The following is a 27,535-nucleotide window of genomic DNA, read 5'->3' on the forward strand; positions in this document are numbered from 1 at the left end:
TGGCCTATTTTACAAAAAAAGGCCTGGTCTTTAGGGGGGTTTAACACTGTGGTCCTCAAGTGGTTAAGATACGTAATTGTGAGTTTCGAAGTTTTGCTTATGCAAAATTTCGGCCCACCACTGAATGCAGCCTTGGTCCTTCTCCCCGACATCCATCTTCTGGCTTTGCTGTACAGCGGCCGCCTACCACTGTATAGCTCTGGGTCCCCCATTTGCGTCTGCATGGCTTCCGCTATGCAGCCTTGATCCGGCTGCTACTGGTGCATGAGTGGCGCATGTGCGCCGGGTTCATGCTTGAGGTCTTGCGTGACCTCAGAGCACATGCGCCACTAGTGCCTCAGTATCAGATGGACCAAGGATGCACTGCAGAGGCCACATGGATGCAAATGGAGGACACAGAGCTGTACAGTGGCAGGAGGCCGCTGTATAGCAAAGCCAGAAGACAGACGCTGGGGAAAAGAAGAACCAAGGATGCATTGCGGAGGCCACGTGGACGCAAACAGGTTACCTGGAGCTGTACAGCGGCAGGTGGTCAAAGCCAGAAGACGGTCGCTGTGGAGAAGATGGATGACCGAGATGCAGGAGAAGAGGGACGCGGGGACAAGCGGAGCGCAGCGCTGGATGGGTAAGTGGCTCCCTGCACACCTCTGCTCTTTTTTACACTTTTTTTTTTTTTTACCTTCAGAACATAAGACTTTTCCTCCCAAATTTTGGCGGTGATAAAGTGCGTCTTATGGTCTGAAAAATACAGTAAGTCACTCAGTAGGTCAGAGACAAAGGAATGCAAGACAAGATGGCTTGTGAGTTCCATTTTTAATTAACTGCATGAAATTGACCCGATAAGCAAATGTCAGTATGTGCAAATATCCAAAACATATGTCAATTGTCCCTGGGGCGAGTATTTATGTCCCTGCAAAATCCCTTTTCACCTCGCAGGGATGTAGCTACTATGTCCCTTGCCGCCATGCACTCCTCATCGCTCCCACGCTCATTCTTGCCACCGATAGCTAGAGGGGATATTATTGATTGGAATCGTTCCCATTCATTGATCGAAGTCCCTATGTGAATGATCGCCGGAATCAATGAGATACCGGCGCCATTCACAAAAACCGATACTTATACGTCTAATTACTTACTGCTTGCGTACTAATAGTAATTTTGAGTGTGGAGTCGCACTTGCTTGGCTTCCATCAATTTCAGATGGTCAGGTGTGCAGATCTAATAGTCCCGGACACCATGGGACTCAAACTGTGGCAAATGAAGAAAAAGATCCGCACCACCTTCAGAAAGCGTACATTTGAAATCGGCGCCGGTAGACTTGGGCGCAGGATACAGCGGTATATGGCTGATCCTGCTTCTGCACAAGTCCGGGCCGATTTAATTACTATTCCCCCTCCAGGCCGACATGGATAGTGGGGGAATGAAATAATTCGGCTTCCAGCGATTGCTGGAGGCCGAATTATTATGTTTTTAAGCAACTTCGGCTCTGTCTTCTGACGGAGCCGACGTTACTCACTGAGCGCTTCAATAGGAATGATTCCTATTGAAGTCTATGGAGGCGCCGGCTGCGCCCAAATCTAGCAGCGCTGAAAAGCACTGCTCCGCTTCAGAAAAGCTTAGTCTGTTTTATTGGAAAAAAACATACAAATTTAAAAAGAACTTTAAGGCAGGACAGTCCACTGTTTCGGGCTCCTGCCCATCTTCATGCTGCCTAGTTCTGAAGTAACATACAAAAAACACCAACATATATACAGAGAAACAACCAATCATTGAGTATATACTAATTAGAGGACCTGATGGGAAACAGCCTATTTACATATCTAGTCACACCTCCAACTCCCCCATTGGTGGATCTGAGCAAGATCCAAACATTCAAAAAATAACTGTCAATAATGGCTGAATAAAAAAATATCAAAATCAGGCATGCCTCCAAGATGTATTGGCAAGATATCAGCCAAAACGCCATGGTGGAATATGCTGAATAGCAGAAAACAGAAAAAATCCAAAAAGTAACATTTTATTAAAGAAAACAAAACATCAAAATCCGCATGGAAATGACACATAAACGCATCAATACGACGCGACGCCATACCCGCATACGCGTATAGATGACGTAATAATGCATATCCTCTATCTAGACTACTGACGATCAAAAATACGCATCTATGCCGGACGTATATACACATGAGACAAGCGCTCAAAAAATGACGCATAAACGTATAAAAAATTACGTATCAATAAAACAATCGCCTAGAAAGTGCCACATGAACGCGTCCTAACTATACGCAATCTTTGCGACTAAAAATACGCGTAAAATTAACCAAACACCAAAAAATGCCGAAAAATGCCAAAAAAATGCCGAAAAAATGTCAAAAAAAGCCGAAAAAATGTCAAATAAATGCCAAAAAAATGCCAAGAAAATACTGAAAAAATGCCAAAAACATAAAAATGCCATATATGAAAAAATCATGCCATATATGAAAAAAATCAATTCAGCACTTTCCACCAATGGTATATCAGATGATTGGTAGTATAATAAAAAATATCCAATAAAAGAAAGCTAATAAGGCCTATAAATATCTATGAGTCTATCAGTATCACCAATCTAGTCTCAAATCATACTCTTTATTTAACCCACTATTCACAGTGTCAAGTTCTCTGATCCATTTAGATTCTAACTTCAATAATCTAGACAATCTATCACCCCCTTTATTATCCTGTTTAACCCCATCGATGACACAAACCCTAAGCTGACTAACATTGTGTCCAAAGGTAGTAAAATGCTCTGAAACGGCCTGATCCATATTCTTTTTGCGAATGGTAGATTTGTGCGAGGCCAAACGATCTTTCAATCTCTGTGTCGTTTGGCCAACATAGCACTTACCACATGGGCATTTAAGCATATAAACCACCCAACGAGAATCACAAGTGTACCTATCTCGTATGGCATATCGTTTACCACTCATAGGGTGAAAAAAGGTATCACCCTTAATGAGGCTATTACAAATATGACATTGTAAACAGGGAAAAATGCCACATTGCTTTGGTTGTTTATTAATACTGATATCAGAATGAACCAATTTACTCCTAAGGGAGGGTGCTCTTTTGTAACAGAACATAGGGGGGCGATTAAATTCCTTAATATAAGGTAATGAATCCCTAAGAATATTCCAATGTCGTTTAATACAACGTTCCACTTGACTACTGACTACACTATAAGTGGAAACAAATGCAACCCTATCTTGTTTGTCTTGTCTACCAGAGCCTCTCCTTCTCCTACCCCCACCTGGTCTATTATCAAGTTGGTTAAGAAGTAATTTGGTAGGGTATCCCCTTTGCTTAAAGCGTACCACCATTTCGGACAACCTCAAGTCTTGTTTGCCCTCCTGGCTGACAATTCTGTCAACCCGTTGGAACTGTCCACCAGGGATATTATGGATCATGTGCTGCGGGTGAAAACTCCTGAAATGTAAAATAGCATTCCTGTCGGTCTCTTTACGAAAAAGATCGGTCACCAAGTGTCCATCTTCCTTGATAACCATGGTGTCTAAATAAGAAATCATCAACTGATGATAATTGGTGGTCAATTTAATGAAGGGACACTTCAAATGCAGGGAACTGACAAAATCAACTAGGGCCGAGTGTGGCCCCGCCCACAGACAAAAAACATCGTCTATGTAACGAAGCCAACATCTGGCATATTTCTGAAAAAAAGAATTGGTATAGACAAAGGCTTCTTCATAAAGACCCATAAAAAGGTTAGCATAGACAGGGGCCACACTTGACCCCATCGCTGTTCCCCTGCATTGAAGATAAAAAGACCCATCAAAAAGAAAATAATTTTCTCTCAAAATAATATTCAAGAGCGCCAGCAGGAAAGCCCTTTGAGAGTCGTCAAAATCAGACGATGTGAACAAATAATGCTCGACAGCCTCCACACCCCCATCGTGTGGGATGGAGGTGTAGAGGCTCTCAACATCCAGGGTCACCAACAACCAATGATCTTCAACATCAGTAAACTTACCGATCTCTTCCAAAAAGGCCCCAGTGTCTTTAATAAATGATGGCAGGCTACAAACAAATGGTTGGAGAATTCGATCAAGAAAAGAGGCTAAGGGAGAAAAAACAGAATTAGTAGCAGCAACAATAGGTCGTCCTGGGGGAAAAAGAGTATTCTTATGTATTTTTGGTAAAGTGTATAGCAATGGAGTGGATGGGCACCGATTGATAAGAAACTTAGATAAATCATCACCAATTAATCCACTATCATGGGCTTGTTTAACTAAAACATCAATTTTGCCCATGATGGAAACAATCGGATTACCATCCAACCTGCAATACACTCTAACATCAGATAATTGTTTCTCAATTTCCTGGATATAATAATCCCTATCAAGTATGACCACTGCTCCTCCCTTGTCCGCTGGGCGAATGATGATTTGTAAATTCTGTTCTAAAGATCTAATGGCATTCCTTTCATCTGAACTCAAATTATGATTCACAACTAGCTTTCCTGTTCTCACTATCTTCTCAACCTTACCAATATCCCCCATGACCCTTTTAGAAAATAGATCAATGGCCGGGTGACTATTTGGGGTAAATGCACTTTTATTCCTAAGGCCCAAACCCTGTAATGTAAGACATTCATCTCGGGCAGGAGCAGTGAAGTGAAAAATACTCTCAGATCGGGGAGTCCCGAAAATTTTTTTTAGTTTCAGTGTTCTGAAAAAACGATTTAGTTCGACATCCAGTGAAAAAAAGTCCGGAAAACTAGTTGGGCAAAAAGAAAGTCCATATTCGAGAACCTTCTTCTCAGAATCTTTTAATGGATACTTAGAGATATTCACGACCAGTGAGGGTGTCAAGGTCGCTTCCTGAGTTGCATTGGACTCTTCTGTTTGATTGTATTTCCTCCTGTGTTTCTTACCACCTCGTCTGTTCTTACGTTTGTTGTTTCTGGAGAGTGGTCCCGGGAGGATAAAAAATCAGAAGATGATCCTCCAGATGTATCTACACCAGATTGATGCTGTGGTCTACGGTTCTTTCTAATGTTACCCGGTCTACCTCTCCCTCTAGGGGATGGTTGGAACGGTTTCTTGCCGGGAAGGGTCCGCCTCTGCCAGCTGTAAACATAGCCATTTGTATAGTCATTTCGGTCCCTTTAAACTTAGATCTCTTAGAGTCCTCCAGACCAACAGCAAAAGACTTCATTTTGGTGTCTAAAGTCTCCAGATAAACCTGAAAGTCATCATCACTGAGGATATCTTTAAGCTCAGATTCCAACATACTCATTTTAATCTCCAGTTTAGGAAGTTCTCGGTGTATACGAGCTACCATATGGACCATCGAGTCAAAAGAGGCTTTATTCCATATTTTCGCCCACACATTGGTAAACTCCACATCATCTGAAAAAAGGAAAGGAGCCACATGTGATCTACTTGACCGTGGGATAACACCTGCTCGATGATATTCTGCCAGTGTCTTTGCATGCAGGTCCAATGTCACCCACGATTTCCTAGTCATCTCCAGGTCCTGTTTAATAAGTTTCGGATCCGTTTTATTGAGATAGGTTGAACCTCCTTCTGCTCGAGCCAGAATAGTGCTGATCTGCTCATAGGTATAGGAAAACACATTGTCCCTTTTCTCTAGGCCTTCTTCTGCCATGGTGCAAGCTCCTTGGTGTCAAAAATCAACAGTAATTTTGAGTGTGGAGTCGCACTTGCTTGGCTTCCATCAATTTCAGATGGTCAGGTGTGCAGATCTAATAGTCCCGGACACCATGGGACTCAAACTGTGGCAAATGAAGAAAAAGATCCGCACCACCTTCAGAAAAGCTTAGTCTGTTTTATTGGAAAAAAACATACAAATTTAAAAAGAACTTTAAGGCAGGACAGTCCACTGTTTCGGGCTCCTGCCCATCTTCATGCTGCCTAGTTCTGAAGTAACATACAAAAAACACCAACATATATACAGAGAAACAACCAATCATTGAGTATATACTAATTAGAGGACCTGATGGGAAACAGCCTATTTACATATCTAGTCACACCTCCAACTCCCCCATTGGTGGATCTGAGCAAGATCCAAACATTCAAAAAATAACTGTCAATAATGGCTGAATAAAAAAATATCAAAATCAGGCATGCCTCCAAGATGTATTGGCAAGATATCAGCCAAAACGCCATGGTGGAATATGCTGAATAGCAGAAAAAAGAAAAAATCCAAAAAGTAACATTTTATTAAAGAAAACAAAACATCAAAATCCGCATGGAAATGACACATAAACGGTGGTACGCTTTAAGCAAAGGGGATACCCTACCAAATTACTTCTTAACCAACTTGATAATAGACCAGGTGGGGGTAGGAGAAGGAGAGGCTCTGGTAGACAAGACAAACAAGATAGGGTTGCATTTGTTTCCACTTATAGTGTAGTCAGTAGTCAAGTGGAACGTTGTATTAAACGACATTGGAATATTCTTAGGGATTCATTACCTTATATTAAGGAATTTAATCGCCCCCCTATGTTCTGTTACAAAAGAGCACCCTCCCTTAGGAGTAAATTGGTTCATTCTGATATCAGTATTAATAAACAACCAAAGCAATGTGGCATTTTTCCCTGTTTACAATGTCATATTTGTAATAGCCTCATTAAGGGTGATACCTTTTTTCACCCTATGAGTGGTAAACGATATGCCATACGAGATAGGTACACTTGTGATTCTCGTTGGGTGGTTTATATGCTTAAATGCCCATGTGGTAAGTGCTATGTTGGCCAAACGACACAGAGATTGAAAGATCGTTTGGCCTCGCACAAATCTACCATTCGCAAAAAGAATATGGATCAGGCCGTTTCAGAGCATTTTACTACCTTTGGACACAATGTTAGTCAGCTTAGGGTTTGTGTCATCGATGGGGTTAAACAGGATAATAAAGGGGGTGATAGATTGTCTAGATTATTGAAGTTAGAATCTAAATGGATCAGAGAACTTGACACTGTGAATAGTGGGTTAAATAAAGAGTATGATTTGAGACTAGATTGGTGATACTGATAGACTCATAGATATTTATAGGCCTTATTAGCTTTCTTTTATTGGATATTTTTTATTATACTACCAATCATCTGATATACCATTGGTGGAAAGTGCTGAATTGATTTTTTTCATATATGGCATGATTTTTTCATATATGGCATTTTTATGTTTTTGGCATATTTTGGCATTTTTTCAGTATTTTCTTGGCATTTTTTTGGCATTTATTTGACATTTTTTCGGCTTTTTTTGACATTTTTTCGGCATTTTTTTGGCATTTTTCGGCATTTTTTGGTGTTTGGTTAATTTTACGCGTATTTTTAGTTGCAAAGATTGCGTATAGTTAGGACGCGTTCATGTGGCACTTTCTAGGCGATTGTTTTATTGATACGTAATTTTTTATACGTTTATGCGTCATTTTTTGAGCGCTTGTCTCATGTGTATATACGTCCGGCATAGATGCGTATTTTTGATCGTCAGTAGTCTAGATAGAGGATATGCATTATTACGTCATCTATACGCGTATGCGGGTATGGCGTCGCGTCGTATTGATGCGTTTATGTGTCATTTCCATGCGGATTTTGATGTTTTGTTTTCTTTAATAAAATGTTACTTTTTGGATTTTTTCTTTTTTCTGCTATTCAGCATATTCCACCATGGCGTTTTGGCTGATATCTTGCCAATACATCTTGGAGGCATGCCTGATTTTGATATTTTTTTATTCAGCCATTATTGACAGTTATTTTTTGAATGTTTGGATCTTGCTCAGATCCACCAATGGGGGAGTTGGAGGTGTGACTAGATATGTAAATAGGCTGTTTCCCATCAGGTCCTCTAATTAGTATATACTCAATGATTGGTTGTTTCTCTGTATATATGTTGGTGTTTTTTGTATGTTACTTCAGAACTAGGCAGCATGAAGATGGGCAGGAGCCCGAAACAGTGGACTGTCCTGCCTTAAAGTTCTTTTTAAATTTGTATGTTTTTTTCCAATAAAACAGACTAAGCTTTTCTGAAGGTGGTGCGGATCTTTTTCTTCATTTGCCACAGTTTGAGTCCCATGGTGTCCGGGACTATTAGATCTGCACACCTGACCATCTGAAATTGATGGAAGCCAAGCAAGTGCGACTCCACACTCAAAATTACTGTTGATTTTTGACACCAAGGAGCTTGCACCATGGCAGAAGAAGGCCTAGAGAAAAGGGACAATGTGTTTTCCTATACCTATGAGCAGATCAGCACTATTCTGGCTCGAGCAGAAGGAGGTTCAACCTATCTCAATAAAACGGATCCGAAACTTATTAAACAGGACCTGGAGATGACTAGGAAATCGTGGGTGACATTGGACCTGCATGCAAAGACACTGGCAGAATATCATCGAGCAGGTGTTATCCCACGGTCAAGTAGATCACATGTGGCTCCTTTCCTTTTTTCAGATGATGTGGAGTTTACCAATGTGTGGGCGAAAATATGGAATAAAGCCTCTTTTGACTCGATGGTCCATATGGTAGCTCGTATACACCGAGAACTTCCTAAACTGGAGATTAAAATGAGTATGTTGGAATCTGAGCTTAAAGATATCCTCAGTGATGATGACTTTCAGGTTTATCTGGAGACTTTAGACACCAAAATGAAGTCTTTTGCTGTTGGTCTGGAGGACTCTAAGAGATCTAAGTTTAAAAGGGACCGAAATGACTATACAAATGGCTATGTTTACAGCTGGCAGAGGCGGACCCTTCCCGGCAAGAAACCGTTCCAACCATCCCCTAGAGGGAGAGGTAGACCGGGTAACATTAGAAAGAACCGTAGACCACAGCATCAATCTGGTGTAGATACATCTGGAGGATCATCTTCTGATTTTTTATCCTCCCGGGACCACTCTCCAGAAACAACAAACGTAAGAACAGATGAGGTGGTAAGAAACACAGGAGGAAATACAATCAAACAGAAGAGTCCAATGCAACTCAGGAAGCGACCTTGACACCCTCACTGGTCGTGAATATCTCTAAGTATCCATTAAAAGATTCTGAGAAGAAGGTTCTCGAATATGGACTTTCTTTTTGCCCAACTAGTTTTCCGGACTTTTTTTCACTGGATGTCGAACTAAATAGTTTTTTCAGAACACTGAAACTAAAAAAAATTTTCGGGACTCCCCGATCTGAGAGTATTTTTCACTTCACTGCTCCTGCCCGAGATGAATGTCTTACATTACAGGGTTTGGGCCTTAGGAATAAAAGTGCATTTACCCCAAATAGTCACCCGGCCATTGATCTATTTTCTAAAAGGGTCATGGGGGATATTGGTAAGGTTGAGAAGATAGTGAGAACAGGAAAGCTAGTTGTGAATCATAATTTGAGTTCAGATGAAAGGAATGCCATTAGATCTTTAGAACAGAATTTACAAATCATCATTCGCCCAGCGGACAAGGGAGGAGCAGTGGTCATACTTGATAGGGATTATTATATCCAGGAAATTGAGAAACAATTATCTGATGTTAGAGTGTATTGCAGGTTGGATGGTAATCCGATTGTTTCCATCATGGGCAAAATTGATGTTTTAGTTAAACAAGCCCATGATAGTGGATTAATTGGTGATGATTTATCTTAGTTTCTTATCAATCGGTGCCCATCCACTCCATTGCTATACACTTTACCAAAAATACATAAGAATACTCTTTCCCCCAGGACGACCTATTGTTGCTGCTACTTATTCTGTTTTTTCTCCCTTAGCCTCTTTTCTTGATCGAATTCTCCAACCATTTGTTTGTAGCCTGCCATCATTTATTAAAGACACTGGGGCCTTTTTGGAAGAGATCGGTAAGTTTACTGATGTTGAAGATCATTGGTTGTTGGTGACCCTGGATGTTGAGAGCCTCTACACCTCCATCCCACACGATGGGGGTGTGGAGGCTGTCGAGCATTATTTGTTCACATCGTCTGATTTTGACGACTCTCAAAGGGCTTTCCTGCTGGTGCTCTTGAATATTATTTTGAGAGAAAATTATTTTCTTTTTGATGGGTCTTTTTATCTTCAATGCAGGGGAACAGCGATGGGGTCAAGTGTGGCCCCTGTCTATGCTAACCTTTTTATGGGTCTTTATGAAGAAGCCTTTGTCTATACCAATTCTTTTTTTCAGAAATATGCCAGATGTTGGCTTCGTTACATAGACGATGTTTTTTGTCTGTGGGCGGGGCCACACTCGGCCCTAGTTGATTTTGTCAGTTCCCTGCATTTGAAGTGTCCCTTCATTAAATTGACCACCAATTATCATCAGTTGATGATTTCTTATTTAGACACCATGGTTATCAAGGAAGATGGACACTTGGTGACCGATCTTTTTCGTAAAGAGACCGACAGGAATGCTATTTTACATTTCAGGAGTTTTCACCCGCAGCACATGATCCATAATATCCCTGGTGGACAGTTCCAACGGGTTGACAGAATTGTCAGCCAGGAGGGCAAACAAGACTTGAGGTTGTCCGAAATGGTGGTACGCTTTAAGCAAAGGGGATACCCTACCAAATTACTTCTTAACCAACTTGATAATAGACCAGGTGGGGGTAGGAGAAGGAGAGGCTCTGGTAGACAAGACAAACAAGATAGGGTTGCATTTGTTTCCACTTATAGTGTAGTCAGTAGTCAAGTGGAACGTTGTATTAAACGACATTGGAATATTCTTAGGGATTCATTACCTTATATTAAGGAATTTAATCGCCCCCCTATGTTCTGTTACAAAAGAGCACCCTCCCTTAGGAGTAAATTGGTTCATTCTGATATCAGTATTAATAAACAACCAAAGCAATGTGGCATTTTTCCCTGTTTACAATGTCATATTTGTAATAGCCTCATTAAGGGTGATACCTTTTTTCACCCTATGAGTGGTAAACGATATGCCATACGAGATAGGTACACTTGTGATTCTCGTTGGGTGGTTTATATGCTTAAATGCCCATGTGGTAAGTGCTATGTTGGCCAAACGACACAGAGATTGAAAGATCGTTTGGCCTCGCACAAATCTACCATTCGCAAAAAGAATATGGATCAGGCCGTTTCAGAGCATTTTACTACCTTTGGACACAATGTTAGTCAGCTTAGGGTTTGTGTCATCGATGGGGTTAAACAGGATAATAAAGGGGGTGATAGATTGTCTAGATTATTGAAGTTAGAATCTAAATGGATCAGAGAACTTGACACTGTGAATAGTGGGTTAAATAAAGAGTATGATTTGAGACTAGATTGGTGATACTGATAGACTCATAGATATTTATAGGCCTTATTAGCTTTCTTTTATTGGATATTTTTTATTATACTACCAATCATCTGATATACCATTGGTGGAAAGTGCTGAATTGATTTTTTTCATATATGGCATGATTTTTTCATATATGGCATTTTTATGTTTTTGGCATATTTTGGCATTTTTTCAGTATTTTCTTGGCATTTTTTTGGCATTTTTTTGACATTTTTTCGGCTTTTTTTGACATTTTTTCGGCATTTTTTTGGCATTTTTCGGCATTTTTTGGTGTTTGGTTAATTTTACGCGTATTTTTAGTTGCAAAGATTGCGTATAGTTAGGACGCGTTCATGTGGCACTTTCTAGGCGATTGTTTTATTGATACGTAATTTTTTATACGTTTATGCGTCATTTTTTGAGCGCTTGTCTCATGTGTATATACGTCCGGCATAGATGCGTATTTTTGATCGTCAGTAGTCTAGATAGAGGATATGCATTATTACGTCATCTATACGCGTATGCGGGTATGGCGTCGCGTCGTATTGATGCGTTTATGTGTCATTTCCATGCGGATTTTGATGTTTTGTTTTCTTTAATAAAATGTTACTTTTTGGATTTTTTCTTTTTTCTGCTATTCAGCATATTCCACCATGGCGTTTTGGCTGATATCTTGCCAATAAATCTTGGAGGCATGCCTGATTTTGATATTTTTTTATTCAGCCATTATTGACAGTTATTTTTTGAATGTTTGGATCTTGCTCAGATCCACCAATGGGGGAGTTGGAGGTGTGACTAGATATGTAAATAGGCTGTTTCCCATCAGGTCCTCTAATTAGTATATACTCAATGATTGGTTGTTTCTCTGTATATATGTTGGTGTTTTTTGTATGTTACTTCAGAACTAGGCAGCATGGAGATGGGCAGGAGCCCGAAACAGTGGACTGTCCTGCCTTAAAGTTCTTTTTAAATTTGTATGTTTTTTTCCAATAAAACAGACTAAGCTTTTCTGAAGGTGGTGCGGATCTTTTTCTTCATTTGCCACAGTTTGAGTCCCATGGTGTCCGGGACTATTAGATCTGCACACCTGACCATCTGAAATTGATGGAAGCCAAGCAAGTGCGACTCCACACTCAAAATTACTGTTGATTTTTGACACCAAGGAGCTTGCACCATGGCAGAAGAAGGCCTAGAGAAAAGGGACAATGTGTTTTCCTATACCTATGAGCAGATCAGCACTATTCTGGCTCGAGCAGAAGGAGGTTCAACCTATCTCAATAAAACGGATCCGAAACTTATTAAACAGGACCTGGAGATGACTAGGAAATCGTGGGTGACATTGGACCTGCATGCAAAGACACTGGCAGAATATCATCGAGCAGGTGTTATCCCACGGTCAAGTAGATCACATGTGGCTCCTTTCCTTTTTTCAGATGATGTGGAGTTTACCAATGTGTGGGCGAAAATATGGAATAAAGCCTCTTTTGACTCGATGGTCCATATGGTAGCTCGTATACACCGAGAACTTCCTAAACTGGAGATTAAAATGAGTATGTTGGAATCTGAGCTTAAAGATATCCTCAGTGATGATGACTTTCAGGTTTATCTGGAGACTTTAGACACCAAAATGAAGTCTTTTGCTGTTGGTCTGGAGGACTCTAAGAGATCTAAGTTTAAAAGGGACCGAAATGACTATACAAATGGCTATGTTTACAGCTGGCAGAGGCGGACCCTTCCCGGCAAGAAACCGTTCCAACCATCCCCTAGAGGGAGAGGTAGACCGGGTAACATTAGAAAGAACCGTAGACCACAGCATCAATCTGGTGTAGATACATCTGGAGGATCATCTTCTGATTTTTTATCCTCCCGGGACCACTCTCCAGAAACAACAAACGTAAGAACAGATGAGGTGGTAAGAAACACAGGAGGAAATACAATCAAACAGAAGAGTCCAATGCAACTCAGGAAGCGACCTTGACACCCTCACTGGTCGTGAATATCTCTAAGTATCCATTAAAAGATTCTGAGAAGAAGGTTCTCGAATATGGACTTTCTTTTTGCCCAACTAGTTTTCCGGACTTTTTTTCACTGGATGTCGAACTAAATCGTTTTTTCAGAACACTGAAACTAAAAAAATTTTTCGGGACTCCCCGATCTGAGAGTATTTTTCACTTCACTGCTCCTGCCCGAGATGAATGTCTTACATTACAGGGTTTGGGCCTTAGGAATAAAAGTGCATTTACCCCAAATAGTCACCCGGCCATTGATCTATTTTCTAAAAGGGTCATGGGGGATATTGGTAAGGTTGAGAAGATAGTGAGAACAGGAAAGCTAGTTGTGAATCATAATTTGAGTTCAGATGAAAGGAATGCCATTAGATCTTTAGAACAGAATTTACAAATCATCATTCGCCCAGCGGACAAGGGAGGAGCAGTGGTCATACTTGATAGGGATTATTATATCCAGGAAATTGAGAAACAATTATCTGATGTTAGAGTGTATTGCAGGTTGGATGGTAATCCGATTGTTTCCATCATGGGCAAAATTGATGTTTTAGTTAAACAAGCCCATGATAGTGGATTAATTGGTGATGATTTATCTTAGTTTCTTATCAATCGGTGCCCATCCACTCCATTGCTATACACTTTACCAAAAATACATAAGAATACTCTTTCCCCCAGGACGATCTATTGTTGCTGCTACTTATTCTGTTTTTTCTCCCTTAGCCTCTTTTCTTGATCGAATTCTCCAACCATTTGTTTGTAGCCTGCCATCATTTATTAAAGACACTGGGGCCTTTTTGGAAGAGATCGGTAAGTTTACTGATGTTGAAGATCATTGGTTGTTGGTGACCCTGGATGTTGAGAGCCTCTACACCTCCATCCCACACGATGGGGGTGTGGAGGCTGTCGAGCATTATTTGTTCACATCGTCTGATTTTGACGACTCTCAAAGGGCTTTCCTGCTGGTGCTCTTGAATATTATTTTGAGAGAAAATTATTTTCTTTTTGATGGGTCTTTTTATCTTCAATGCAGGGGAACAGCGATGGGGTCAAGTGTGGCCCCTGTCTATGCTAACCTTTTTATGGGTCTTTATGAAGAAGCCTTTGTCTATACCAATTCTTTTTTTCAGAAATATGCCAGATGTTGGCTTCGTTACATAGACGATGTTTTTTGTCTGTGGGCGGGGCCACACTCGGCCCTAGTTGATTTTGTCAGTTCCCTGCATTTGAAGTGTCCCTTCATTAAATTGACCACCAATTATCATCAGTTGATGATTTCTTATTTAGACACCATGGTTATCAAGGAAGATGGACACTTGGTGACCGATCTTTTTCGTAAAGAGACCGACAGGAATGCTATTTTACATTTCAGGAGTTTTCACCCGCAGCACATGATCCATAATATCCCTGGTGGACAGTTCCAACGGGTTGACAGAATTGTCAGCCAGGAGGGCAAACAAGACTTGAGGTTGTCCGAAATGGTGGTACGCTTTAAGCAAAGGGGATACCCTACCAAATTACTTCTTAACCAACTTGATAATAGACCAGGTGGGGGTAGGAGAAGGAGAGGCTCTGGTAGACAAGACAAACAAGATAGGGTTGCATTTGTTTCCACTTATAGTGTAGTCAGTAGTCAAGTGGAACGTTGTATTAAACGACATTGGAATATTCTTAGGGATTCATTACCTTATATTAAGGAATTTAATCGCCCCCCTATGTTCTGTTACAAAAGAGCACCCTCCCTTAGGAGTAAATTGGTTCATTCTGATATCAGTATTAATAAACAACCAAAGCAATGTGGCATTTTTCCCTGTTTACAATGTCATATTTGTAATAGCCTCATTAAGGGTGATACCTTTTTTCACCCTATGAGTGGTAAACGATATGCCATACGAGATAGGTACACTTGTGATTCTCGTTGGGTGGTTTATATGCTTAAATGCCCATGTGGTAAGTGCTATGTTGGCCAAACGACACAGAGATTGAAAGATCGTTTGGCCTCGCACAAATCTACCATTCGCAAAAAGAATATGGATCAGGCCGTTTCAGAGCATTTTACTACCTTTGGACACAATGTTAGTCAGCTTAGGGTTTGTGTCATCGATGGGGTTAAACAGGATAATAAAGGGGGTGATAGATTGTCTAGATTATTGAAGTTAGAATCTAAATGGATCAGAGAACTTGACACTGTGAATAGTGGGTTAAATAAAGAGTATGATTTGAGACTAGATTGGTGATACTGATAGACTCATAGATATTTATAGGCCTTATTAGCTTTCTTTTATTGGATATTTTTTATTATACTACCAATCATCTGATATACCATTGGTGGAAAGTGCTGAATTGATTTTTTTCATATATGGCATGATTTTTTCATATATGGCATTTTTATGTTTTTGGCATTTTTTGGCATTTTTTCAGTATTTTCTTGGCATTTTTTTGGCATTTATTTGACATTTTTTCGGCTTTTTTTGACATTTTTTCGGCATTTTTTTGGCATTTTTCGGCATTTTTTGGTGTTTGGTTAATTTTACGCGTATTTTTAGTTGCAAAGATTGCGTATAGTTAGGACGCGTTCATGTGGCACTTTCTAGGCGATTGTTTTATTGATACGTAATTTTTTATACGTTTATGCGTCATTTTTTGAGCGCTTGTCTCATGTGTATATACGTCCGGCATAGATGCGTATTTTTGATCGTCAGTAGTCTAGATAGAGGATATGCATTATTACGTCATCTATACGCGTATGCGGGTATGGCGTCGCGTCGTATTGATGCGTTTATGTGTCATTTCCATGCGGATTTTGATGTTTTGTTTTCTTTAATAAAATGTTACTTTTTGGATTTTTTCTTTTTTCTGCTATTCAGCATATTCCACCATGGCGTTTTGGCTGATATCTTGCCAATACATCTTGGAGGCATGCCTGATTTTGATATTTTTTTATTCAGCCATTATTGACAGTTATTTTTTGAATGTTTGGATCTTGCTCAGATCCACCAATGGGGGAGTTGGAGGTGTGACTAGATATGTAAATAGGCTGTTTCCCATCAGGTCCTCTAATTAGTATATACTCAATGATTGGTTGTTTCTCTGTATATATGTTGGTGTTTTTTGTATGTTACTTCAGAACTAGGCAGCATGAAGATGGGCAGGAGCCCGAAACAGTGGACTGTCCTGCCTTAAAGTTCTTTTTAAATTTGTATGTTTTTTTCCAATAAAACAGACTAAGCTTTTCTGAAGGTGGTGCGGATCTTTTTCTTCATTTGCGTACTAATAGTACGCACAGGAAAGTTATGCGTGAGGACATCTTGTGGCAAAATAGTAAAAGTACACCTATTCACATTTTTTTTTATAAAAAGTCCTACATTTACATTTAAAATTAACCCCTGACCTCCCCCACTCCCCAAAAGTTACACAAATAAAACTTTTGAAATAAAAATACAATAAAAAAAATACAGAAATAGTTACCATTGGGACTGAAGGTTTTTTTTTAATATGTATGTCAAGAGGGTATATTACTGTTACTTTTTAAATTATGGGCTTGTAATTAGTGATGAATAGAAAACTGAAAAAATGCACCTTTATTTCCAAATAAAATATTGGCGCCATACATTGTACTAGGGAAATATTTTAAATGTTGCAATAACTGGGACAAATGAGCAAATAGAGTGTGTGGATTTTAATTATGATAGGCGGTATCATGTATTATTTTAAAATTATAGTGGCCAAAAACTGAGGAATAATGAATTCTTTCAATTTTTTTCTTATTATTCGCATTAAAATGCATTTAGAATAATAAAAAAAAAATCTTAGCAAAAAGTATTAAAACAAAGCCTAATTGGTGGCGAAAATATATATATATATATGTATAGATCATTTCAGTGTGATAAGTACTGATAAAGTTATGGACGCAGCGCTGAAAGGTAAAGATTGCTCTGGTTTTTAAGGGGAAAAACCCTTATGCTGGGATCACACGATACGTTTTTTGTAAGAATCGTTCCGATAGATGCCTTCGATGATAAAATTCCGACATGTCCGATGTTCCGCTCGATTCGTTTCCGCTCGATTTCTTATAAAAGTCAATCGAAAAAAGATAAGAAAAACGAGTGGAAGATAAGAGAATCGAGCAGAAAATCGAATGGCTAATAGATTGTGCGCCGAATCGAACGCAAAAAACGTATCGTGTAATCCCAGCATTAGCGGTAAAGTGGTTAAGGAATTTGGAAACAAAACATATTATGGGTATTTTAAATGTTAAGTATTCAAAACATGATAAGGAGTGATGTATGGAAATTTCAGCCAATCAGGACCAGAGATTTAGAGAAATTCCAAATTAGGCAGCCATACTGAATTCAATGTGTATAAATTAGGTGGTTTCAGAGCTATTCAGACACATCCAGACTAGAGATGTCTCGAACCTCAGATTTTGGATTCGCGAACCGCGAACACGAACTTCCGCAAAAGTTCATGAAATTCACCTAACACTTAGCCTCCTCCTAATGCCTAACATTACCCCCCCCCCCCCCACTAATGCTTAACACTAACCCCCTCTCAATGCCTAACAGTGCTCCCAATTTTTGGTGCCCCAAACCACAACGATGCGATAACCGAAATACAGCTGATTGGCTAGAGATAACGGATTGGCTACTATAACTTGAATAGGCTTGTTATAGCTGACTCTCCAACTTACTAGCTTGGCACCACATACTGCAATAAACATTGCGGTATATTAGAGCACCTCCCATAGTTGCGGTGCCCAATTCAACTGCTTCATCAATGAGGCATCTGGGTAAGTACAACCAAAAAAAAAAAAAAAAAAAAAAATAAACACTAGGACGCGCTCTATAGGCAGTAGCAGTGTTAGGGAGACTTGCCTAAGGTCTCCTGCTGAATAGGTGCTGGCTTACTGAACAGGCAGAGCCGAGATTCGAACCCCGGTCGCCCATGTCAGAGGCAGATCCCTTAACCATTACACTATCCAGCAACACTTACACTATCCAGCAACACCCTCCACACAACCCTCATTCTGCTTAGCCAAGTGATAGTCAGCTGGGTATAGTGATAAATTCCCCATGACCTACTGCATAGGTCACATACACAGTGTTAAAACCAGTGTTGTACTTGATTTTTCACAGTTAGTAAAGGTACTTACATAGTTGTAATGTTGAATGCAGCTGTTCTAGGGAAATCCTGTTTGGGAAAAGTCAGTCCCATGACCAAGAGGTCTGTGCACAAAGTGAAGAGCTACTTGTAGAATGGAATATCCTACCTCTCCACAGATGTATCACCTGGCAAAGGGCTCCTTGTCCTTTTGGTGCTTTTTTCAGATGCTGGAGGGAACATACTTCTCCAGGCTCCATCAACAATCTACATTCCCCATGCGTCCAAGCATCTCTGATTGCAACGCGGCTCTCACGACACCTGACCTACGAGGAAAGTAAGTCATTGATGGTGCCTTAAGTGGTATGTCACTTCCCTCCAGCACTCCGCTCGCTGCTCTGCTTTTTATCAGATCCCCTTATTGCCAAACAAAACCATAGGACCCCCCCTTGACTACAAGCCCCAAAGTAGCCACGCCCACTATGACTGCTATGGTTATCCCTACGCCACTGGTACTGATGCTAGATATATGGGATGACCTTGTAAAAATATCTACATTTACTGATTTTAGACATTTAATAGCCGTGGATTTGAAATACGCATTTTTGTGCAAATGGCCAGCTTTATACAAATAATCTTATGTCTTGGGGAGTTTGTTCCTGTTGCATTTACTGGGTCCTTCTGCACACCGATATTGAGATCTCGTATAATTAAATTAAAAAAAAATGCATTTTATTGATGATCTAATGCTATTTCTTTTTTCTCCAGGTTTGACTTTCTTTCTTAACGATGACAATATTACAGTGGATGCCAAGTCTCACCTCTCTAGAAACTTGCTGAACAGATTCGTGCCATCAGTGTACACCCTGGTAGTTGCTGTGTCTTTACCAACAAACGTCATGGCGATAATCATGTTTGTATTTATAACAAAAATCAGCAGCCCGGTAGTGGTGTATATGCTGAACCTGGCGGTTGCCGATGTCCTCTTTGTTAGTGTGCTGCCTCTCAACATTGCTTACCGCTTCTCTGGGAGCAACTGGACCCTTGGAGATGGAGTGTGTCGCTTTGTCACTGCTGCATTTTACTGTAACATGTATTGCTCCATCCTTCTCATGACCAGCATCAGTGTGGACAGGTTCCTGGCTGTGGCGTATCCTCTGCTTTCCCCTTCCTGGCGCACAAACAAAAGAGCCTGGCTGGTTTGCTTCTTTATGTGGGTCATATCAATAACCAGCACACTACCTCTTCTTCTAAAACAGCAAACCCTATACATATCTGAACTGGGTATCACAACATGCCATGATGTTCTGTACCTAGAACATCTCCAGAACTTCTATCTGTATTATTTTACCACATTTTCAGCAGTTTTGTTCTTCTTGCCATTGGTTATTACCACCATTTGTTACATTGGCATCATACGGAGACTAAGCATCAAGAATATTGAGAATTCTGGTAAGAAGGCCAGAGCAGTGCTCCTGTGCATTGTAGTGCTTATAACATTCTTGGTCTGCTTTGCTCCAACCAACATCATCCTTTTCATTCACTATTTGTACTTTAGTAATGGATCCGATGAGTCTTTGTATTTTGCCTATATCTTGTGTGTGTGCATCAGCAGCATCAGCTGTTGCCTGGATCCTCTTATCTATTATTATGCTTCTTCGACATGCCAACAGTATGTATATAGTTTGCTGAGCTGCAAGAAAGCAGATACACAGAAATCTACAGTAAAACACAAACACAGAAAACACATCCACAGAAAATATAATGCGTATGGCTGAAATAAAAAGTTGCTAAGCATTCTCCATTTCCAATTTAGAATACTTAGAGAAAATTGCTATGTATTTTAAGTTTCAAATATTTTTATTTAAATATAGCTCAATAAAAATGTAAATTCTCAAAACTTGCAAAAAATTTGTATTCCAGTGTGAAAGCACTAATGCTCAGTACAAATATAGTAAATAATAATACATTAAAAAGTGTGGACAAAAATATGGAAACTTCTGGAATCATATTTGCCTTAAAGGATAGCTGAGGCAACAGCTTGTAAAAAATGTAATTACCTATTTAGCTGCTCAAATTTGCTGGGATGCGGTCTGTGTCCTCCTAAAATACGACCACCCCTCCCCCCCCCCTGATTACATCCGCTTGCATACTAAAGTGTCCAGACCAGGCCCAGACCCTCCCCTGGATCAGCATCATTGACCTGTAAGTAGAAGTCCACAATAGAGGACTTCTGACCTGCATAGGCACACGTGCGACCATGCACACTGCGCAGGTGCGGCGGCTATTGCGGACTTCTGCTTCCAAGTCAAGGATGCCGAAGGGAGGGGTCCGGACTGGACACTTCAGAATACAAATGGAAGCAAGAAGCCTGGCTTCTTCCTCCGCTCCGCATGTGAACTACATAATGATGCAGGGCAGAGGGAGGGGGAAGAAGCCAGGAAGCCTGTGCATGCGCAGAAATGACACGCAGGATTCCTGGTCCGGAGCACAGCGTGACTTTGCTTCAGTGTCTTTTGTTGCCATGCCATTTATAGCGGCCACCCAGGGAGAACCAGAACTTACTGAAGGGGCTGGTGAGTGTCCCCTCTTTAATAAATAGTCGTGGGTATGCTTATATGCATACCCATGGCTTCTGTTCAGGGATCCTTTAAACAGCTAAATAAGTAAATATTTGTTTACAACCTATCACTTTGGATATCCTTTAAATTGTGTTTGCTAAAGTGTAGTTTGCTGTATAGGTGGCACTGTCTTTGTTGTGTAATATAACTACTTATATAAGCTCATCTAAACGTTGCATTATTTGTTGTTAAGACTACATGGACAGGTTGTTGGGGTTCATATGATGGGTCCTTCTGTGTCCGAGGTAATGGAAGTGTTTGGTGTATCACAAGTTAGAGTATCCAAGAGTAAGACTGAATAAAACCCACATTTGTCAAATACCATTGATGATGGAGATGTAGAAGATGAGACTGCTGAAAAAAAAAAAAAAAAAAAAAAAAACAAGCTCGCAAATTCTATCAAGATCAAAACAGGACAAAACTCCAGGAGCAAGGATTTTGTGGATGAGGTGCCATTGCAAAAACCTCATCAGTGATGCAAACGCTACCAAGAGGTGACAGTGGTGCCAAGGTCATCAAACCGTCAGTTGAATCTTTTTACACTTTTTCCAGGTGTTTCTATAGTTTGTCCACCCCTGTACTTTTATGCAAACCAGCCCCGGATTTACCTCACAGTAGCCGATAGGCACAGATGTTCTGGCACCTTAGACTTCACCCTCCATGAACCTACAAACACCCGCGGAATGGCACTACAAGTGTACTGGATGACCCAGCTGTAACTCCTCCCTTACTTACCTTGCCTGTCATAGGTAGCTACAGGTGCCCGTTAGTATTAGGTACCCAGAAGTACCCTCGGTATTATATAGCTAGAGGTGCCTCTGACTAAAGGGAGCTCTTGTGCTGGGTAAGTAACCTCTCATTCACAAGCATCAGGATGCATAGGGAAGGAAGAAGGGAGGCATTCGAGTAGGGGAGTGAGCCACCTTTCCAGCATCAGGCACCTGTAGGCATGTGCCTACAGCGCCTTATGGTAAATCCGGCCCTGATGAAAACATTAGCACGGAATAATCTCAAACAGAGAATAACATATATTCACACAGGGTAGAACATTCGTTTTCTCCTTGGTTATATGTTAACACCTTGTCAATAAAATTACTTTTAAAAATACCAGCAAGTTAAAAAAAAAAAGACCCTAAAAATAATTTTGTTATTCAAACAAATTTTGAGATACGGACATACTGTACATCTCAAATTGCATAAGTGGATACCACTGTTGCATAAAGATACAATCATATTTAGGTATAAGGGAACAGACTATGAACAATCCTGCGTGAGAAAGCAAGTTACATTCCATTATTCTTTCTAACCAGATAAACCAGACCAAAACAGAACTATAAAAAAAAGTGTCAGCAGCCGAGTCCCTTTCTCCGACATTTACACCTTAACCATTTCAGTCCGTGGGGATTTTTCACCTTATGCATCAGAGCAATTTTCACCTCACATTCATTCGCCAATAACTTTATCACTAATTATCACAATGAATTGATCTATATCTTGTTTTTTCTGCCACCAATTAGGCTTTCTTTGGGTAGTACATTTTGCTAAAAAATATTTTTTTATAAATGCGTTTTAACAGGAATATTAAAGGAAAAAATGGAAAAAAATGCATTATTTCTCAGTTTTCAGCCATTATAGCTTTAAATCAATACATGCTACCATAATTAAAACCTATGTATTTTATTTGCCCATTTGTCCTGGTTATTACACCATTTAAATTATGTTCCTATCACAATGTATGGTGCCAATATTTTATTTGGAAATAAAGGATCATTTTTTTCAGATTTGCGTCCATCGCGATTACGAGCTAATAATTAAAAAAATGTTTGAAATATACTCTCTTCACATGCATATATAAAAAGTTCAGACCCCTAGGTAACTATTTATGTTTTGTTTTTTTTTTATTTGTAATTTTTTTTAATTTTTTCATAAAAATTTTATTTGGGTAATTTTTGGTGTGGGGGTAAACAGTTAATTTTAAATTATATAATATAGGTTTATTTCATTAAAAAGTGCATGTAGATGTAGTATTACTATTTGGCCACAAGATGGCCACCGTGAGCAATTTCTCTTTTTTTGTCCTGGAAGTGAGATCTCACTTCCAGGATATACTAGGAAGATGGGTATTTTTTTTTTTTTTGTCAGAAAGACGTTGGTCTTTCTAGCGGGCACTTAGATCGATGAATGGGAATAATATTCCCATTCATTGATCGATGGGCTAACCCCCTGCACCACGTGCACACACGGGTGCGCGGCGGGCGCAGGCGGGAGCGCGCACCCACACAGCAGCAGCTGCCTGGACGTGAACTTCACGTCCAGGCGGCAGAAATGGTTAAACAAAAGAAACAGGAAAAAAAAAATCTAGATTATCATTTGAAGTCAAGTTGTTTAAAAATGTAAACAGACTGCAAAGACTGTGGTCTCAGTGGTCTCATGTACCTCTGATAGCCTTCCCAGTGTTTACTGCCATGTTCCTCGGTGGATTTGCGTCTCCCTCAGACATTACATGTTCCCCGGCGATTGGTGTTGATGACACCAGGGCCACGCAGAGTCATCAACATCAAACAATGTTTTTATTGAATTCAATACAATAACCTGTATTGAATTCAATATTAAAAAAATGATTACAATAAAAATGCTTTAAAATTATTTGAAATTAATTGAGCCACTTTTTGCACAGAAATCCTGGGGAAATTGAACGCCAGGGAGGTTAATAGCTTGGCTCCAGCACCCCTACCACATATTGGCTTTATAGCTGGCAACCAAATATCTCTTACTGTGGTGCACCCATTTTAACTGCTTCACTACCTAACAATAACCCAGCAATGGGGATGGCTGACGGCAAAACATGGCAATCAAGGAAATTGAAGAAAGAAAAAAAAAGACACTGAGCTGAAGTCTTGGTGTTGTCATCCAGTATTTTCCACACATTTCCCATAACTACCATATTTTTCAGAATATAAGACACACTTTTTCTCCCCCAAAATTTAGGAAGAAAAGTGGGTGCATCTTGTATTCCAAAAATATGGAAAAATCAATGGAAAATGCGCAGGGAATCTACCTACCGCTATACTATACCTGCTTCTGCCGCCACGATCCTCTCCCCCTGTCTCCCAGTCCTGGGGGAGATGATATGTGTGCCGCTAGTGTACAGGGACAGCATGGATGGAGCAAGGGGTATGGAGGACCCGGCTGTTCAAAAATTGTTTGCCTCCAGGTGTTGATGACACTGCATGGCTCTGGTGTCATCATCACCAATCACTGGGGAAAATGTAATCACCGAGGGAGAAGCAAATCCTCCGAGGGACATGGAAGAAAACTCTGGGAAAGCTATCAGAGGTACATGTCCCTATCCACCCTGTCCCTTGACCACTCTGTTCCCTGTCCGCTCTGTCCCCCTGTGCTGTCTGTCATCTGTCCATAGATTTCTCTGTCCACTGATGGCCCTGTCCCCTGTCAGCTCTATCCCTTCGGTTCCCTGTCAGCTCTATCCCTTCTGCCCTCTGTGCTGTCTGTCATCTGTCCCCAGATTGCCCTGTCCCCGTCGTCTCTGTCTCCTGTGCTATGTTATATATGTCCCTGATTGCTCTGTCGCATCGCCACTATGCCCTGTGCTGTCATCTGTCCCTGATCGATCTGCCCCCTGTCAGCTCTGTCCCCTTATCATTCTGTCCCTGACAGCTCTGTCCCCTTGTGCTATCTGTCCGCTCTGTCCCCTGTCTTCTAGCCCCTGTTGGGCATCATCCGGCATTGGTGGGGAGTGGGCAAGCTGTGGCTTGCTGGTGCCACAGTGCAGAGATCAGCAGCGGTAATCATCCTAGTAAAGCCGCTGGTGGGTCCTTGCATGAAACAAAAGTATTTCTTTCTTCACTTCCACATTAATGATGTTTGTGGAAGTGGAGAGAGAAATACTTTTGCTAAGTGCATGGACCCACCAGCGGCTTTACTAGGATGATTCCTGCTGCTCATCTCATCTCCGCACTGTGCCATCACTGTGTGGCAAGCCACAGCCTGACCACTCCCCACTAATGCCATACAATGCCCAACAGGGGCTAGCGGACAGGGAACAGAGCAGACAGGTAGCACAGGTGACAGGTGATAGCTCACACAGGGGACAGAGCCGACGGGGACAGAGCCAACAGGAGACAGATGACAGATCGCACAGGGTACAGAGCCAAAGGGGGCAGATGCTAATTAGGGGACAGACGGAATTAGGCACAAAGAAGGACATACAGGCAGAAGATTATTTGTATTCAGACCACTTTTGGGGGAGAAAAAGTGCATCTTATAGTCCAAAAATACGGTACATCAAATTTAAATGAAATTCTTCCAGTCCAAACAAGCATAATTTTCCTTAATTTGATTCTAGAAAACAGATCCAAATTGATATATTACAAACATTCAATTATTTTACTGTTGAGACTATTTTGAAAACAAATGTCAAAAACCTAAAGCCAGAGGATTAGTACATTCAAGCAAGTAGCACTTTTCTCAAAGGAAATATGCTATGGTACCTTTTCAGTAAAGGTTTGTTTTTTCAAAGAAGAGGAGAATAAACAGAGGGAGGCAGGGTCGGGGACACATAGGGCACATATGAAGACACAGGTGGCACGGATGGGCACACAGTGACACAGAGAAGGACACAAGTGGGGCAGAAGAGGATACAAGGGAGATATAAAAGGTACAAGGGGGACACAAGAGCTACAAGGGGGACATATTAATTGGGTAGAGGATCCACAAGACGCCCCTGCACCATATAACGCACCAGGTTAAGTATATACTGTATTTTTTTCCCTGGTTTTTGTCCTCTAAACCTCGGTAATGGTCCAGAGCGTCTTATGGTCCGAAAAATACGGTAATTGTATGTTGCATTACAGTTTGCTTGTTTTTGAGAAGTTGGAACAAAAAACATATACAAATATAAATCAAACTAATCATCAATTGAATTATATACATTTTCAAACTTACAGTAATTTTTCTTCATAGTTCTATGTCTCACTAACATACTCACAAATACTGGGATCAGGTATGACTAATTCAAGTAAAATAATGTATTTTTTTTTTCCTCTCTAGGCCATGCATCCTTTGCCAGGAAGTTTGGCAAAATTACAAAGGATGCCAAGTCTCACCTCTCTAATAATTGGCTGACCAGATTTGTTCCATCAGTGTACACCCTGGTATTTGCTGTGTCTTTACCTGCAAACGTCATGGCGATTATCATGTTTGTATTTATAGCAAAAATCAGAAACCCAGCAGTGGTGTATATGCTTTACCTGGCGGTTGCCGATGTCCTCTTCGTTACTGTGCTGCCTCTCAACATTGCTTATCGCTTCTCTGGGTACAGCTGGAGCCTTGGAGATGGAATGTGTCGCTTTGTCACTGCAGCATTTTACTGCAACATGTATTGCTCCATCCTTCTCATGACCAGCATCAGTGTGGACAGGTTCCTGGCTGTGGTGTATCCTCTGCTTTCTCTTTCCTGGCGCACAAAGAAAAGAGCCTGGCTGGTTTGCTCCTTTATGTGGGCTTTATCAATAACCAGCACTCTACCTCTTCTTCTAAAACAGCAAACTCTACATACCTGTACTGGATATCACAACGTGCCATGATGTTCTGAACATGGAACAACTCTAGAACTTCTATCTGTATTATTTTACCACCTTTTCATCAGCCTTGTTCTTTTTGCCATTGGTTATTACCACTGTTTGTTACATTGGCATCATACGGAGACTAAGCATAACAAATACTGAGAATTCTGGTAAGAAGTCCAGAGCAGAGCTCCTGTCCATTGTAGTGCTTGTAACATTCCTGGTCTGTTTTGCTTCAACAAATATCATGCTTTGTATCCATTATTTGCATTTTAGTAATGGATGTGATGACCCTTTGTATTTTGCCTATACCTTGTATGTGTGCATCAGCAGCATAAGCTGTTGCCTGGATCACCTTATCTATTATTATGCTTCTTCAAAATACCAGAAGTATATATATATAGCTTTCTGTGCTGCAAGAAACCAGATACACAGAAATCAACAATAGATGGGCCAAACTATTTGCCAGGTGAATGATTTGCGGCGAAGACCGCGTATTCACATTCACCTCCTCAGGTAAATACTTGGTGGATTTGATTCGCCCCCTATACATCATCATTGAGCTAGATTTTAACCCCTTACCTCACAGTCAGCAGAAACATGGCAGCCAATCTGTGGAGATGGCTCGAGCCTCCGATTTTTGGTTCACGAACCTTGAATGCGAACTTCCGCAAAAAGTTTGGTTCACGCAAACTTACGCAAACCGCAATAGATTTCAATGGGGAGGAATTAGAAACATTTATGCTGGCCACAAAAGTGATGGAAAAGATGTTTCAAGGGGTCTAACATGTGAGTTTTTGCATGGAGGAGTGGGATACACGCCAAAAGTCCCGGGGAAAAATCTGGATTTGACGCACAGCAGCGTTTTAAGGGCAGAAATCACATTGGATGCTAAATTGGAGGCCTAAAGTGCTTTAAAACATCTTGCATGTGTATACATCAATCAGGTAGTGTAATTAGTGTGCTG

At 40.6% G+C, this 27,535-nt stretch overlaps 1 protein-coding gene and 1 pseudogene across 1 annotated transcript in view; both read left to right on the forward strand.

The window, feature by feature from the left end:
- The window catches only part of LOC137558182 (proteinase-activated receptor 1-like), a 43,592-nt gene extending 23,366 nt beyond the window's left edge, over positions 1-20,226 (forward strand). Inside the window, exon 3 of the mRNA XM_068271723.1 lies at positions 19,131-20,226. Within this exon, the coding sequence (XP_068127824.1) occupies positions 19,131-20,140 (1,010 nt within the window). The 3' untranslated portion in view covers positions 20,141-20,226. The remainder of the gene's footprint in view (positions 1-19,130) is intronic.
- Positions 20,227-26,187: 5,961 nt separating this feature from the next.
- LOC137539983 (proteinase-activated receptor 1-like) lies at positions 26,188-27,016 on the forward strand (annotated as a pseudogene).
- Positions 27,017-27,535: the final 519 nt, after the last annotated feature.

The sequence above is a fragment of the Hyperolius riggenbachi genome, chromosome 1 (assembly GCF_040937935.1).
Source record: "Hyperolius riggenbachi isolate aHypRig1 chromosome 1, aHypRig1.pri, whole genome shotgun sequence".
NCBI classification, from domain to species: Eukaryota; Metazoa; Chordata; class Amphibia; order Anura; family Hyperoliidae; genus Hyperolius; species Hyperolius riggenbachi.